The 15,993-nt window shown below is 38.5% G+C and overlaps 1 protein-coding gene across 1 annotated transcript in view; it reads left to right on the plus strand.

The window, feature by feature from the left end:
* Positions 1-3,369: 3,369 nt before the first annotated feature.
* LOC145089795 (eukaryotic translation initiation factor 5B-like) overlaps positions 3,370-15,993 on the plus strand; it is a 33,325-nt gene continuing 20,701 nt past the window's right edge. The window contains exons 1-7 of the mRNA XM_079028189.1: positions 3,370-3,703; positions 10,158-10,318; positions 10,402-10,502; positions 10,595-10,685; positions 10,832-10,942; positions 11,064-11,129; positions 11,235-11,294. Of these exons, the coding sequence (XP_078884315.1) occupies positions 3,370-3,703; positions 10,158-10,318; positions 10,402-10,502; positions 10,595-10,685; positions 10,832-10,942; positions 11,064-11,129; positions 11,235-11,294 (924 nt within the window). The remainder of the gene's footprint in view (positions 3,704-10,157; positions 10,319-10,401; positions 10,503-10,594; positions 10,686-10,831; positions 10,943-11,063; positions 11,130-11,234; positions 11,295-15,993) is intronic.

Consider the following 15,993-nt stretch of genomic DNA (forward strand, 5'->3'; position numbering starts at 1 on the left):
ATAGAACGAAGGAGTTATAGCACTTTGAAGTTATTGGCATTAGTGGTCCCTAATGGAAATGTTTGGCAAGCAAGTACCATGCATGCAAGGAAACATGCACGTGCTCGGCTGGGTATGCCCAGCTAAGCTGGGAGTACCCCCAGCATAGTGGAGTAAATGATCGTGGGTGTGGGTGGAGTACGCCCAGCGTACGAGAAGTACGCCCAACATACTCTCAGAGACCCAAAACCCGATTTTTTAGGGCATGCCACTATAAAAGGAACATTATGGCTCAAAACCTAGCCCCTTATCAGCCTCCCCAACCTCAAAGAAACCCTAGAACACCTCATCCCTTCATTCTTGTGTAATTTTGACCTTGAAAAGCCCATTTTGGTGGTTTTAAGCTTGAAAGAGGAAATAAGAAGTTGGCAAGGAAAGACTTGGGAAGTTTGAGCTCACAGATAACATCATCATTTGGGACTCTTTGGAGGTATAAATTTCATAACTTTACATAAGAGTGCTTAGATCTAGTGTAGTTTGGTTTTGAAGTCATTTTGGTCCAAAGGATGAAGCTTTATAGTCCAAATCCGATTTCTAGGCTAAGGGTTGTCACCCCTGGAGCTAAATGACTCCCTAAGTCAGAAAGTTGCACTACTAGAAAATAGACCTTTAATGACATGATTTTCACGACACGCACTGATTATTGATACGGAAAAGTGCGTGTCCTAAAAATAATGTCAGATCTTTAGAAATTTGAAGAATTTAGGACGCGTATTTTTGGGTGCTGTAAAATTTGTGTCACAACAAAAAAAACACGGAGGGCGCTTATAAAAAGGGGGAAACGACATCCCAAAAGTTAAAAACCCCGCCTTGTGTTCTTCTCTCCCTTGTTTCCACCATTCGAAAATCCCTTCTCCTTGCAAGCCCTACGTTCGATTGATGCAGAAGCAGGTTCGATTCTTTTCTTCTGGTTACTTAAATTTATGTTGTTCATCTACCTTTTCTCCATCCACACCTGCTACCTTTTTGTATTTGGAGTCGTCAACACTATACGTCTCTTCTGGTTACTTAAAGGTATGTTGTTCATCTACCCCTCTACGCTCTACCGATTCCTCCACCTTCTTCACAAAATCGAAAAAGATTTACTCTTTCCCCACCTTCAACCCTCACAAACCCTTGAAAAACTTTATCAGATGTTTCACAAATCATTCCACACAAGCTCCACAAAAAAGCTTCGCAACATCGGTGAACTCGGGCTCTTACGCATCTCCACTTCTCTTCATCTATGGTTTCTCATATCTCCCACTTGAAATTCATCCTCCCAAGTTCTAGGGCTTTTTGTTCAGAACCTCACAAAAGCAAACCAAACTAGAGCATGGGTGGACGATTGATAACTTAGATATGTCGACTTCACCATCATTTACTGGCTTCCCCACCATCATCTATATGCTAGCATTGGCAGGGCCGGCCCAGGCCATGTGCGACCTGGGCGACATCTAATTAAGGGCATCACTCTTGAGGGGGCGTAAAGTTTTGATCCATTCCGTAAGGTATAATATGAGAATTTCATCCAATCTATGGAGCTTATGGATCTGAGCTTATTAGTGGATGGGAGCGTTCGATATATATGGTTTATACAAAAACTAAGCCTGAAACCCTGATAATGTTTACATTTAATTTTTTTGTTTGTTTTGCAAGAGTTAGTGACAGAGAAGCACAGTTCACAATGGTAAGTGAAAAGCAGATGCTGATAAAATTACTATTAGAATTTACTCTCGAATGTTGAAGATTTTGTTGAAAACTGAATTTAAATTTCATGTGAATTATTATTTTCTTTTAGTTGTTATAGAGGGTATGTGATGATTTTAGGAATAGAAAGAGAGATTTGAGACACAGCTGCATCATATGGCTGTAGCTGTTGAGAGGCTGGAAAGTAGCAGACAAAAGCTACTGATGGAGGTGAGGTTCTATCTGTTGGGTTAAAATTCATTTACTATTAATGTAAACATTTATATTAATCTAACATTTTATATACAGATTGATTCACAATCTTCTGAGATAGAAAGGCTCTTTGAGGAGAATTCTAACTTGTCATCAGCTTATCAAGAGGCAACAAACATTATGTCACATTGGGAAAATCAGGTCAAATGCTCTTAATAAAACGCTTTTATGTTTTCCTTTAAATTTAATATTTCCTTTTAACTTACATGTGATGTATGCAGGTAAAAGATTGTCTCAAACAAAACGAGGAACTCCGTAGCATGTTAGATAAATTAAGAATAGAATCCATTATGAATAATGAGAATCACATTCACAGTGGTATATCAGAATCCAACAAAGAAGAGGAAGCTCATACTACTGAACTTGTATCCATAAAGGTTACACATATAATTATACATCTTTAAATAACCTTTTTTCTAATTAATTTATACTTCCAAATGGAATTATGGACGCAGGGTCAACTTGCTAAAGAACAGAGCAAGGCGGAGACACTGTCTGCTGAGGTTTTGCAACTCTCAGCTCAGCTCCAACAAGCCATTCAAGCTTACAACGGTCTTGCTCGCCTTCATGTTTTTTTTACTCTGCCCGTTTGTTGAACAGGTTATACTGTATTTGACATGAATTAGACTGATGTTAATACGTGATTGACAATTCCAGCCGCAAACCTGATGTTAATATGAATTAGACAATTGACAATTTCTCATAGCTATATAAAAAATTTGATACTGATTTATCGTCATATATTTTAATAACTATATAAAAAATTTGATGTCACAGGATCAAGAACAGGAAATTCTCCCAAATGGTGGCAACAGGTTTGCGAGCATCCCTAATTCTTAAGAACTTCATCGCAAAGCAGCACTAGAACTGTTACTGCCTTACTAAAGATCCGACTTTGAGGGAATTTTCCGAGCAATGGATGGTAGGTTTATGATCTTTTAGTATTCTAATAATCATTTCATAGTAAATTTTGGAAATCTCTTGTTTTATACTTGGATTACATCAAATATTTCAGGACTTCCAGTGACAATCCGCCTTTTGGATCCTCCACTCCATGAATTTTTACCCGAAGGTGATCTGCAACATATTGTGAGTCAACTCACTGAGGACACTGTCATGACTGAAGATCAAATTTATTCAAGGAGTGAGAATTTCTCTGAAGTGAACCCAATGCTTGGCTTCAGAGGTTGCAGGTGTGCTTTCTATTCATCACATTCCTTTAATCCCAACCTAATTCCTTTTTTTTTGCTTCTTCAGTGACCTAACCCAGTCCAAGATGTCATTAAAAAAATCATGTGTGCATGAGTTACATCTCACATGTTGCTATTGTGGGAGGACAGTGTAGTTGCTCAAAAAATAACATTTTTGTTGAAATTTGTGCCTGTCTACATGTATAATCTTTGGTTGTACTATTTTAGGCTTGGAATTTCATATCCGGAGCTAATGGAGATGCAAGTGAATGCAATCTTTCAAGCTGGGGTGACTACGAGCAACCAACAAATTGGTGCCACTTACATTCCAGCTGAGAACATTCGTGAGAGAACAAAAGAATTGAAAGATGATGCAATACTCAATGTCCATGGTTTATTAGTTATTGATACGCCTGGCCATGAGCCCTTCAAGAACTTAAGGTCTCGGGGTTCTGGTTTATGTGATATTGCCATTTTGGTTGTTGACATTAAGCATGGATTGGAACTACAGAATATTAAATCACTAAGGTGCTGTTTGTTTTGAAAGTGGTAAAATGTCTTTTGTCTTTTCCAAGTTTGCGGAAGAAGACATGCACATGTTAAACGTCTATCCGCCAGAAGGAAAAAGTGCTCAAAAAGTACTTTTGTAGAAAAACAAACGAGGCTGTAACGCCCATCGATCAGGGCTAGTCTATTTAGAGACAATAAGAGTCAAAAATGACTTTTTGATAGAAGATTATTTAGGATGAATAATCCTAACTAAGTTGTAGTATATGTTACAAGGTTTCCGTGCATATAAAGAACGCCAAAATCCGAGTTATAACAAAGAAGTTATGACCTGTCGAAGTTTCGCGACAGACCCGGCACAACACCGCGCGACGTAAAAAGTGAATTTACGTTAGAGCGATATTTAGCCTTAGCAATCTAAACGAGAATCGAAGATCTCGTTGTTGGTATCGAAGCGATAAAAAGTTAGGCGAGAACGGACGTCAAACGAAGAAGTTATGAATTTATAACGAAGTTTTCTGTCGCAGCCTATTAAAAATAAATAATAAAAATAAAAGTCAAAATTAGCCGACGAGTCTAAACGAAAGTTGTAGAGCGTAGTCTCACCTTCGCATGGATATAAAGAACGTCGAAAACGGAGTTCGTATGAAGAAGATATGAATTTCCGAAGTTTATTAATCATTTTGTATTTAAATTTAAAAGGAAATTCGGAAGCATTATCCGAAGGAGTCACCGGTCTGATCCGAGGTACGCCCCGCGTACTTGAGTACGCCCCGTGTACTTCGAAGTGTCGACATTCGCAGCAAGTGGCTTCGGATGACGAACGCCATGACACATTCGGACCAGTACGCCCCGCGTACTCCGTGGCTCCAGCCTCCTATAAATAGGATGCGAAGGCAGCCGACCCAATTGCCAATTTCTTCTCTTCTCTCTCCCGTTTTGCATCGTTTTGCGTGCCAGAAATACCCCGAAGCCCCGATATTATTCTCTAGCCCCGAGGCAAGTCCCGAGATCCCGAAGATCCCGAGAAGTGCGGTTCTCGAGCCGAAGCTCTGCCCGCGAGAAGTTCGATTTTTGTGGAGATCTTCCAGATCTGCGGTGGATTACTACTTCTGAAAGTCGTAGTGCTGTCCGGTCATCTTCTGATCAGGTGAGTGTATACTACCTTTCATAAACACGATAATAATACAAGTGTGGTTTGAGTGTATTAAGTATATTGTTGTTTATATGTGTGGGAGTGTAGTTACCTTCTTCTAACACATAAATATGAAGTATTTGCTATGAAATACGTGCTATGTGTTTATATGTTATTTGTCTATTTGAGATGGGCATGGAAATTGGAGTTTTATACAGGTGTTAAATGATTTAAACTGTGTAAGTATTTATATCTACGAAAATGTTGGTTAGAACATGGGTAGATGGGATAGTTGGTGACTATGGAGTTAGCGCCTATTGTATAAACCTTGGTGACTATGGAGTTAGCGCCTATTATTAGGTAAACCTTGGTGACTATGGAGTTAGCGCCTATTGTATAAACCTTGGCAACGATGTGACTTCGTGCCTATTTGATGAACCTTGGCGACTATGGAGTTAGCGCTTGTTAAGTAAACCTTGGCGACTATGGAGTTAGCGCTTGTTAAGTGAACCTTGGTGACTATGGAGTTAGCGCCGCTTGAGTGAACCCCGACGACTATGGAGTTAGCGTCTGATAACTATGGATTTAGTACTCGATAGATAAACTTTGGTAGCAATGGATTTCGTGCCGATTCCTTAGGAATAAGTGAATGAAGGATAGTTGGTTCTTAGGGTGAAACCTTAAGAAGATAATGGGGATGGGTATTTGGGTTGATTGTTTGATAGTTGAATATAATAAATGTATTATTGTGGGTTGAAAACCCTATATGCTCACCAGGCTCCCAAGCCTGACCCACTCAGTTTTCTTTTCATTACAGGTAATGACACAAGAATATAAGTCGGCGGACTTGACGAGAGATTTTGGATTATAGATCAGTAGTTGAATAACTATTGTAAGGTCTATTTTATATTGTTTATGCTTTTGGTTTGTAACGAACATGACATCCCGAGGTTTTATTATTTAATGAAAATACACTCTCTTTGAAAAACGTTTTGATAAATTTTATCATATTTTATTTTGGGAACAAATTCCGCAACTCTTTTAATCAAAAGATTACTTTGATTTTATAAAAACAAAGCATAAACAAATCGGTCTTTTCTGGCCGTGAAATTGGGGATGTCACAGTTGGTATCAGAGCATTAGTTTAAGCGAACTAGGAATGTGGATTTATTTCTAGACTTAAACTTAGAATGTTAAGCAATGATTGCGAGTTGAGTGTGTCCATTATATTTTAGGTAGTACACCTAAATTGACACAGGCACTATTTTATTTTAGGAAGATTGCCTAAAATGCTATTATGTGCTAATTGTTATGTGTTTGCCATATATGACATTATTTGTTCGGATCTATGGTTTGTTGCCGACCGGATCTGGAAACCTTATGTGTATAGGATTCTAAGCGTACGTCTACGATATTAGAACTAGCATATAAACGTTTCGGAGTGATAAGGATGATTTAAATATCTATCGTGATTAAGGATCTAATTTCACCATATTAGGTGTATAGATCAAAAATGGTGAGAACGAGGAGTGGAGTTGGAAATGCTGATGAGAACAGGAATCAAGTACCAGTAATTGAACAAATACCTGTTGTGGCAGCAGCGCCTGAACCAATGACAATGGCCGGAGTTCAAGTGATGATCCAGGCAATGTTGAATAATCAGATGGAAGAAACTAGACGTCTGATCAGACAAAATCGCGAGGAATTGTCAATTCGAGTTGAAGAGCCCGAAGTAAATGGAGGGCAGTCTGAAGGAGGAAACTATAGTGGGACCGTTGGTCAAGCCAACCCACCAATAGTTCGCCAAAACAACCAGGATAGAGGAAATGATGGACGTGGATGCAAGTACAAGGATTTCATGGCATCCAAACCACCATGTCTTTCTGGGAGCCCGACACCGGTGCAAGTCATGTAATGGATCTCCGAAATGGAGACAATGTTTGAAAGTTGCGAGTGTAGCAACAGACAGAAGACCGCTCTTGCAATCCCTCTGTTAAAAGCTGGAGTATTGAGCTGGTGGAAGTTACTGGCTGGTTCAATGCCCAAGGGGGAAGCTAGCAAGATGTCTTGGGAAGAGTTCGTGGAGCAAATGAAAATGCAATACTGCTCTGAGCAGGATCTTCTGGAAATCAACAATGAGTTCCAGAATCTGAAGAAAGGAAAATTGAGCGTTACTGAATACGCTACGAGCTTTACGGAGAAGATGAAGCTTATTCCATACCTAATTCAGACTGAACTTTCCAAGGTCAACAAGTTTGCCAATGGATTACCAGCGGACTTTGGTCCGATAGTCAAACAAGCAACCACTCTGAAAGCCGCCATCTGGGGAGCCAAAAATATTGAGACTCAAATAAAAGAAAAGGGTCTGGAAAGGGCTGAAGTTGGAGAGAAAAGGAAGCGTGAAGGATCTTCAATAATCGACAAAGAAAGTAAATTCTCGAAATCTGGGGGAAAAGATGAGGCTAAGTGGTGTGAGAAGTGTAAGAAGAAACACTTCGGAAAATGTAGCGAGGAGATGACTTGCTACAAATGTGGGAAGACAGGGCACTATGCCAACAAGTGCGCACCTAACAAGAAGATGTGCTATAGGTGTAATGAAGAAGGTCATATTTCTAAAGACTGCCCACAGAAAAACACACCTCCACAGCCAAGGGCATTCAACATGTTCCTCAACGAAGCAGAAAGGGATGGGAGGGTTAAAGGATGAAGACTTCATATTAATATATAAAGTCGGTAAAGTCTGTATCAGGAAGCATAGCCTGTTAGAGACATAGTATAGGGTGAACTTGAACTTTTGTGTAATAGTTTCAAGAATTAATATAAATCCTGGTTTTGTTATCTGATGTGTTGAATGATTATATGATTTATGTATGGTGACTTGGTTAACTGCGAGACAATACTTGGGACGAGTATGAGTAGGTGTGAATGGTAGTAGAGATCTATACTACCGGAAGCACAGGACTCACGCTTGGATCAGGGGAAGTCACAAGGTTATCAAGAAGCTAGTAATTGATTCCGTTTTATTCAAGTATGTCATTACCATTGTTTCGGTAATGTCTAGTAAGATAGTTGTTATTCCGACCCTAGGGGTCATATCAATTGAGTCCGACTATGATGAGAGGTCATCGGGACACGACCCATCAAGGTTATTACTTAGAATGGAGAGATAACTTATGGAGTCAGTATGCGAATCCTATTTCGTTGATGATTCCGGGACGTAATCATCCTAAGGGGGAGATAATTGTAACGCCCGTAGATCAGGGCTAGTCTATTTAGAGACAATAAGAGTCAAAAATGACTTTTTGATAGAAGATTATTTAGGATGAATAATCCTAACTAAGTTGTAGTATATGTTACAAGGTTTCCGTGCATATAAAGAACGCCAAAATCCGAGTTATAACAAAGAAGTTATGACCTGTCGAAGTTTCGCGACAGAACCGACACGACACCGCGCGACGTAAAAAGTGAATTTACGTTAGAGCGATATTTAGCCTTAGCAATCTAAACGAGAATCGAAGATCTCGTTGTTGGTATCGAAGCGATAAAAAGTTAGGCGAGAACGGACGTCAAACGAAGAAGTTATGAATTTATAACGAAGTTTTCTGTCGCAGCCTATTAAAAATAAATAATAAAAATAAAATTCAAAATTAGCCGACGAGTCTAAACGAAAGTTGTAGAGCGTAGTCTCACCTTCGCATGGATATAAAGAACGTCGAAAACGGAGTTCGTATGAAGAAGATATGAATTTCCGAAGTTTATTAATCATTTTGTATTTAAATTTAAAAGGAAATTCGGAAGCATTATCTGAAGGAGTCACCGGTCTGATCCGAGGTACGCCCCGCGTACTCGAGTACGCCCCGTGTACTTCGAAGTGTCGACATTCGCAGCAAGTGGCTTCGGATGACGAACGCCATGACGCATTCGGACCAGTACGCCCCGCGTACTCCGTGGCTCCAGCCTCCTATAAATAGGATGCGAAGGCAGCCGACCCAATTGCCAATTTCTTCTCTTCTCTCTCCCGTTTTGCATCGTTTTGCGTGCCATAAATACCCCGAAGCCCCGGTATTATTCTCTAGCCCCGAGGCAAGTCCCGAGATCCCGAAGATCCCGAGAAGTGCGGTTCTCGAGCCGAAGCTCTGCCCGCGAGAAGTTCGATTTTTGTGGAGATCTTCCAGATCTGCGGTGGATTACTACTTCTGCAAGTCGTAGTGCTGTCCGATCATCTTCTGATCAGGTGAGTGTATACTACCTTTCATAAACACGATAATAATACAAGTGTGGTTTGAGTGTATTAAGTATATTGTTGTTTATATGTGTGGGAGTGTAGTTACCTTCTTCTAACACATAAATATGAAGTATTTGCTATGAAATACGTGCTATGTGTTTATATGTTATTTGTCTATTTGAGATGGGCATGGAAATTGGAGTTTTATACAGGTGTTAAATGATTTAACTGTGTAAGTATTTATATCTACGAAAATGTTGGTTAGAACATGGGTAGATGGGATAGTTGGTGACTATGGAGTTAGCGCCTATTGTATAAACCTTGGTGACTATGGAGTTAGCGCCTATTATTAGGTAAACCTTGGTGACTATGGAGTTAGCGCCTATTGTATAAACCTTGGCAACGATGTGACTTCGTGCCTATTTGATGAACCTTGGCGACTATGGAGTTAGCGCTTGTTAAGTAAACCTTGGCGACTATGGAGTTAGCGCTTGTTAAGTGAACCTTGGTGACTATGGAGTTAGCGCCGCTTGAGTGAACCCCGACGACTATGGAGTTAGCGTCTGATAACTATGGATTTAGTACTCGATAGATAAACTTTGGTAGCAATGGATTTCGTGCCGATTCCTTAGGAATAAGTGAATGAAGGATAGTTGGTTCTTAGGGTGAAACCTTAAGAAGATAATGGGGATGGGTATTTGGGTTGATTGTTTGATAGTTGAATATAATAAATGTATTATTGTGGGTTGAAAACCCTATATGCTCACCAGGCTCCCAAGCCTGACCCACTCAGTTTTCTTTTCATTACAGGTAATGACACAAGAATATAAGTCGGCGGACTTGACGAGAGATTTTGGATTATAGATCAATAGTTGAATAACTATTGCAAGGTCTATTTTATATTGTTTATGCTTTTGGTCTGTAACGAACATGACATCCCGAGGTTTTATTATTTAATGAAAATACACTCTCTTTGAAAAACGTTTTGATAAATTTTATCATATTTTATTTTGGGAACAAATTCCGCAACTCTTTTAATCAAAAGATTACTCTGATTTTATAAAAACAAAGCATAAACAAATCGGTCTTTTCTGGCCGTGAAATTGGGGATGTCACAGAGGCCTAAATCTATTGGGAATGAGGAATATAGATTTCATTGTGGCCTTGAATAAGGTTGACATATTATATGGTTGGAAAACATGTCGCAATGCACCAATTGGGAAAGCAATGAAACTTCAGTCCAAAGATGTTCAACTTGTATTCGAGCATAGGCTCACTCAGGTAATTGTAAATTTGTAATCCCACAAGAACATCTGTTTTCTTTTCTTGCTGGCTTTCTCATGATTTGTTCTTTGTGACTTCAGATAATTACAGAATTCAAGGAGCAAGGATTGAATACCGAATTGTACAGCAAGAACAATGACAGAGGGGAAACTTATAGTATTGTAGCCACAAGTGCTATCAGGTAGTTTTTTTTATGAGATCTACTATTCACACACCATTTGAATACTGGGTTTTAAACTTTGAACAAAATCTTCGCTTTTTGGGGCAATACAGTGGTGAAGGCATACCTGAGATGTTGTTACTACTTGTCCAGTGGGCTCAGAAGACAATGATTGAAAAACTTACATACAGCAGTGATATTCAGGTGTTTGTGTGTGTGTGTGTGTGTATATATATATATATATATATATATATATATATATATATATGTATATCTCCTTTTTCCAATTCCACCTTTATTCCATCTATGAGAGTTCTGATTACTGATTCTTGGAATGAAAATCTTTGTAGTCTACGGTATTGGAGGTTAAAGTGATAGAAGACCTTGGAACAACCATTGATGTGGTTTTGGTTAATGGTGTGCTTCATGAAGGAGATGAAATTTTTGTTTGTGGCTTACAGGTAAGTGCAAACACTTTGTTGCTACATTCGAGTTACTTTCTGTTTGTATGCTATAATTAATAAATATATGAACGAATGATGCTATTTTGTTTATTAACAAATAAAGCCTGTGCATGTGCAGGGGTCAATTCATACAGCAATTCGAACATTGTTGACTCCTCATCCTATGAAGGAACTCCGAGTAAAGGTGAGGATACGTTTGAACCTTTTTGGGCATTTTAAATTTGTCAATTGTTTTTCAAATTCATTAGTTTTGTTGAGTCTTTATGAGTTTGTTTGTTTTTTGACTCAGGGATCTTACATTCATCATAAAGAAATCAAAGCTGCACAAGGGATCAAAATTACTGCTCAGGTGATGCTAGTTTGCAAATTGTTTCTTCAATTAGATAGCTAAGATGTCTTTTGAACTTTCTACAATAGATGCCATGTTTATTTTCTTCCTTTTAGAAACATCGTCATACCAAAATTTTAATTTGATTTCATTCAATCGTTATCAGTGACCACCAGATTCTTGGTGGATCAGGTAATGTGAGAGCTTGTTTAGAATGGATCTGGAATTGGAATCTTGAATTCCATTCTGTGTTGTGTTTGGTTGCCAAAAGAAAAATTATCCTCAGAAACTGATTAAAACAAAAACACATTCTTTATTTCAACATAATATTATTATGTTGAATTTACAAGCGAATCAAAAAATGGCAAAGGAATGTGATTGATTTCCATTCAACTTTCTGTCAACTAAACACATTATAGAATACAATTCCTTCAGGTTCTAAAGTGTTGGGTGAAAAAAAAAATCCTGTTTGTTTGCCATATTGGAATGGAAATAAACATTCCTTATGGAATGTGATGCCTTCTCATGGGCTGATTTTCAATCCATGGGGGAGGTTTTTATTTTTATTTTTATTTATTTTTATTTTTTTTCTGTTTAAAAAAATATCATTTTTTGTGTAAGTCACTAATCTGCCCGTGTATCAGTCAGATCCGTTTGATGGTGCGGAATCCCAATCAAACGGATGATGTCAGATCAAATAAAAGAGAAGGAGAAGAAGAATATTAAGAATCTTGATTGTATTGATGATATGAATGAAATTCCTTACACAAGATTCACACACACAAACGATCCTTTCTCTCTGGCCGTAAACTCCTTCTAGTTCATCTATCTCTACTCCTCACCCTAACACCTCTATTTATACTTGTAGAACATGGGCCGTAAATGAGTTTACGACCGTAAGGTGTTTACGACCGTAAACTCAGCCGTAAACAAGGCCATAAATTCATAAAATATTACACAAAAATATAATTGCCTAGAAAAGTAAAGTATAAACCATATTTTTGACCCAACAATCTCCCCCTTGGTTTATAGCTTTCTTTTCTTAATTGACCCGACAAGCTCCCCCTAAAAAGTAGCTGACTTTCTTGATAATCTTCAATGGGAGCTTGGCTTTAGCTTTAACCTTCGATTTTTCACAGCATCAGGATGAATATATGAATCTTCAATGAATGAATTCATCTTGAGCACTTGGGCATTTCTTCAGAATTTGGCCTTGACCGCACGTTGGGTGAGGAGGCTTGACGTACGGATTCTTGAAAAATAACGCTTTCAGCTTGAGAATATTCAGAGAGAACATCAGAGAGAACTAAACTTCTAGATCACTTCAGCAGGTACAACGATAGCAGCAGACTGATTGAGGAGGCTTCAATGCAATCCGTCACATAATCTTCAGTTTCTGCTTCACCTTGCTTCTGGGGTTGAAAGACTGAATGTTGAAAGAATGATCTTCATTTCTTGCTCCTTCGAATGCGAACTCTTCGATGCTCACGGACGAAGCCTTTGGCTCAGAAATCTTCAACACAAACTCCATGAGTCTTATCTATACCTGAAATCACTTTTCAAGACAAAACAAAACTAAATGAAAACTTAGCACACAAATTAAAACAGAAACAAAAATATTTTTTTTATTTTTTGATTTTTCTGAAGAAGAAATAAAACAGAAATAACACTATTTTTGGAATTTTTTAAAAATTTTTCTGAACAAGAAATAAAACAGAAATAACACTATTTTTGGATTTTTAATTTTTGTTTTTTTTCTTTGATTTTTGAACTTTTCTGATTTTTTTTATTGTTTTTAATTTTTAATTCTCCCCTAATATTTAAATTAGAAGAAACTATGACAAATTTAACAAAAATAAAAATGATATCTAACTTTAAGAGTGATTTGGGATCAAAGTTTTTAGACAGCCTTTATCCACTTGTCGGTACCTTCTATATTCACATCTTTGTCTGGTCGATCGTCGGTATTGTGGTCCACTTAAACACGAAAAATTTGTGACAGATTTAGGATATACTATTTGTTACAAGACAAAGTGAACTTAAAAACCTAAAATTTATATCTGATCCTAATTTCTTAGATACTATATCTTAAGGTCCATTCATCTGACGACGACCAGGGATATTGTTGTCCACCTAAATTGAGCAGCGAGATCTACAGACAATCTGTATGTGTTCAACTTTAAGTGTACTGGAACGTGTTTCCCGCTTCCTGATATGCCCCAGCCATCAAGAACTTCCAGAGTACTCCTTACACCGGGTGAGCAGACAACCATTCAGAGAGAGAAGAGATTCAGAATTCTATTGCTAACTACTTCAGAGGGGTTGAGAAGAAGAAGGTTGCATATGCTGTGTACCAGGTCGGATTAGAAGTCGCGCAAAGGAGACAGCATATGGCTAACACATGAGAAGTATTTCACACATATATTTCACACACATATATATATCCTGCAGAGAAATAGAGTTGCATATGTTGTGTACCAGGTCGGATTGGAGGTCGTGCAAAGGAGACAACATATGACTAACAGACGGAAAGAAAGAAAATGATATTCTACAGACCTAATTTATCGGAATTTACCAGTCGCCCCATCCAACCGGAATTAAGGACAGAATCCGCACATCGAGGAAAAGTTAAACCACGGTTCCAAGTACGGGTTCAATTAATGTGATGAGTAGATTCCCATATATATCTCCCTGCTCAACCTATCCGAGCGTCGTATTGTCAGGCTGAATGGATCTAACTAGGTCAAGATTTGTCAAGTCTATAAATTTCCTAAGTTCAACTCTCCCTAGTCAAGTCCATTTTAAAATTTTTCGTGCCTACCGACACATCAAACCAGAGAATAGACCCTTCAACTTTGGGTACATTACGCAGACTCAGGTTGCCTGTTATCACTAGATAATATCACTTCCCAAAACATCTCTTACAAGCACATTTCATTTACACCATATTTTTTGGATTTTCTGATTTTGTAATGTTTTTGGATTTTTGAAACTTTTCTAATTTTTGTTTTGTTTTTATTTCTCCCCCTAAATTTGTGCATAGGAGAGAAACGAAAGTAAATGCGCAAATTTAAACTATCCTAAAACAAAAAATTTATCTTTACAACGAATCAGAGTAAGATAAACTCAAGAGTATAGAGAAGAAAACGCAAACCGTAAGTCACCGATTGAATCTGCATTAAGAAGGTCTAAGAACAGCACGCATAATCTCAATCTCCTCCTTTCCCGCAAAGGACACATTCTCCCAAACAATGTTCTGAGTGTTGTACAGTTGAGAGATACCTCTTATCATGTGCCTGGAACAGCTACTACCAACAAACTGAAGTCTGATGATATGCCTCCATAGCTGCTTCGACACAGAGCGGGATCAGTTGGTCTTTGGAACCCAGTCCATTTTGAAACTGGGTCGACCTTTTTCATCCTTGCAGGGTACTCTCTCCCATGACATATCCTGTTTATCACAAATAGAAGATGAAGAAACGTTAGAAGCATTAGGAGATTTGGGATTTTTCACTTTTGGTACCCATTTATATTCGGGTTTAACCAATTTCTTGTTCGATCCGATGGGTGCCTCGGCACTTGCTTTGGAACTTGAGGTCGTCTGCCTAGATGACTTTTACGTAACCGGTCTTGGTTTCACAGGAGCATCTCTTGAACTAGACTTCTGGGCCAGCATTCCCTTCTTGTTCTTAGGAGTTGGATGATTGGCCTTGTGCGCATTCCAGTCATCATGGTCTGAACGTGACCTTGAGGGGTTTCTTTTGGAGTATCTCCCTCTTCGTGCGTTCTGCCAGCCTTGTGCATAGTAAGGAACATATGTGCGATTTGGACAGTTTCTGGCAATGTGTCCAGGTGTTCCACAGTGAAAACAAGTCCTTTTCTTCACTGGGAAATTGTTTCTTCCTGCCCCTGGTGGCGTATCCTTGCCTCGTTTCTTATTGTTCCCACATGCACACTTGCGATAGGCACTCTGTTGCGCTGGAATTGGAGGCCTGTATTTACCAATGACAGGTTGATTAAAAGCAACAGATTTAGAGTTCAAGGGGTCGTTTGTTTGTTCAGAAGAACTATCCTTGTTCTCATCCTCTGCTACTTTACCTGCACATGTAACAGAAACATCAGTATTTTCGACATTAATAACTCCTCTTGACACAAATCCAGCTGGTTTTCCATATTTAAGATGTGCCTCCCTGTCAATTTCTTCCCGTGTCATAGGAATGGATGTGTAGTTATGATTGAAAGGAGGAGGAACACTATCATACCCTAAACCCTTGTTTTGATTTTCTTTGAATTTTAATTGGGTTTCATATAAGGACTCGACTGTCTGACTTGACGCAGTATAATTTTTGAAACTGACATCAGTTTTTCCACACTTAATTTTTAAAGCGGCAAGTTCTTCAGTTACAGCAGCAAGTTGTCTGTTAACATAATCATAATTTTCACACTTGTTGCTATACTCTTCCTGAAGTTTACTAAAGTCCTTGGTTTTTGCTTCTAATTCAGCCTTCAGGGGTTTCTGTCCTTTCCTGAGTTGAGATCCTTCATATCCCAGGTCCTCAACTTCTCTTTTAAATATATCAATTTGTTCCCGAAGAAATTTAATCGTGGCTTCACAAGCTGGAGTACATGTAACTTCAGTGACCGGAATGTTTTCAGAACTCATTGTTTCTCTACACTTCGAAGCATCAAGTTCTTGAATTATATCAGCAAGACTAAGATG

Source organism: Lactuca serriola, chromosome 2 (genome assembly GCF_051521515.1).
Source record: "Lactuca serriola cultivar US96UC23 chromosome 2, Lser_US96UC23_V15, whole genome shotgun sequence".
Classification (NCBI taxonomy): Eukaryota; Viridiplantae; Streptophyta; class Magnoliopsida; order Asterales; family Asteraceae; genus Lactuca; species Lactuca serriola.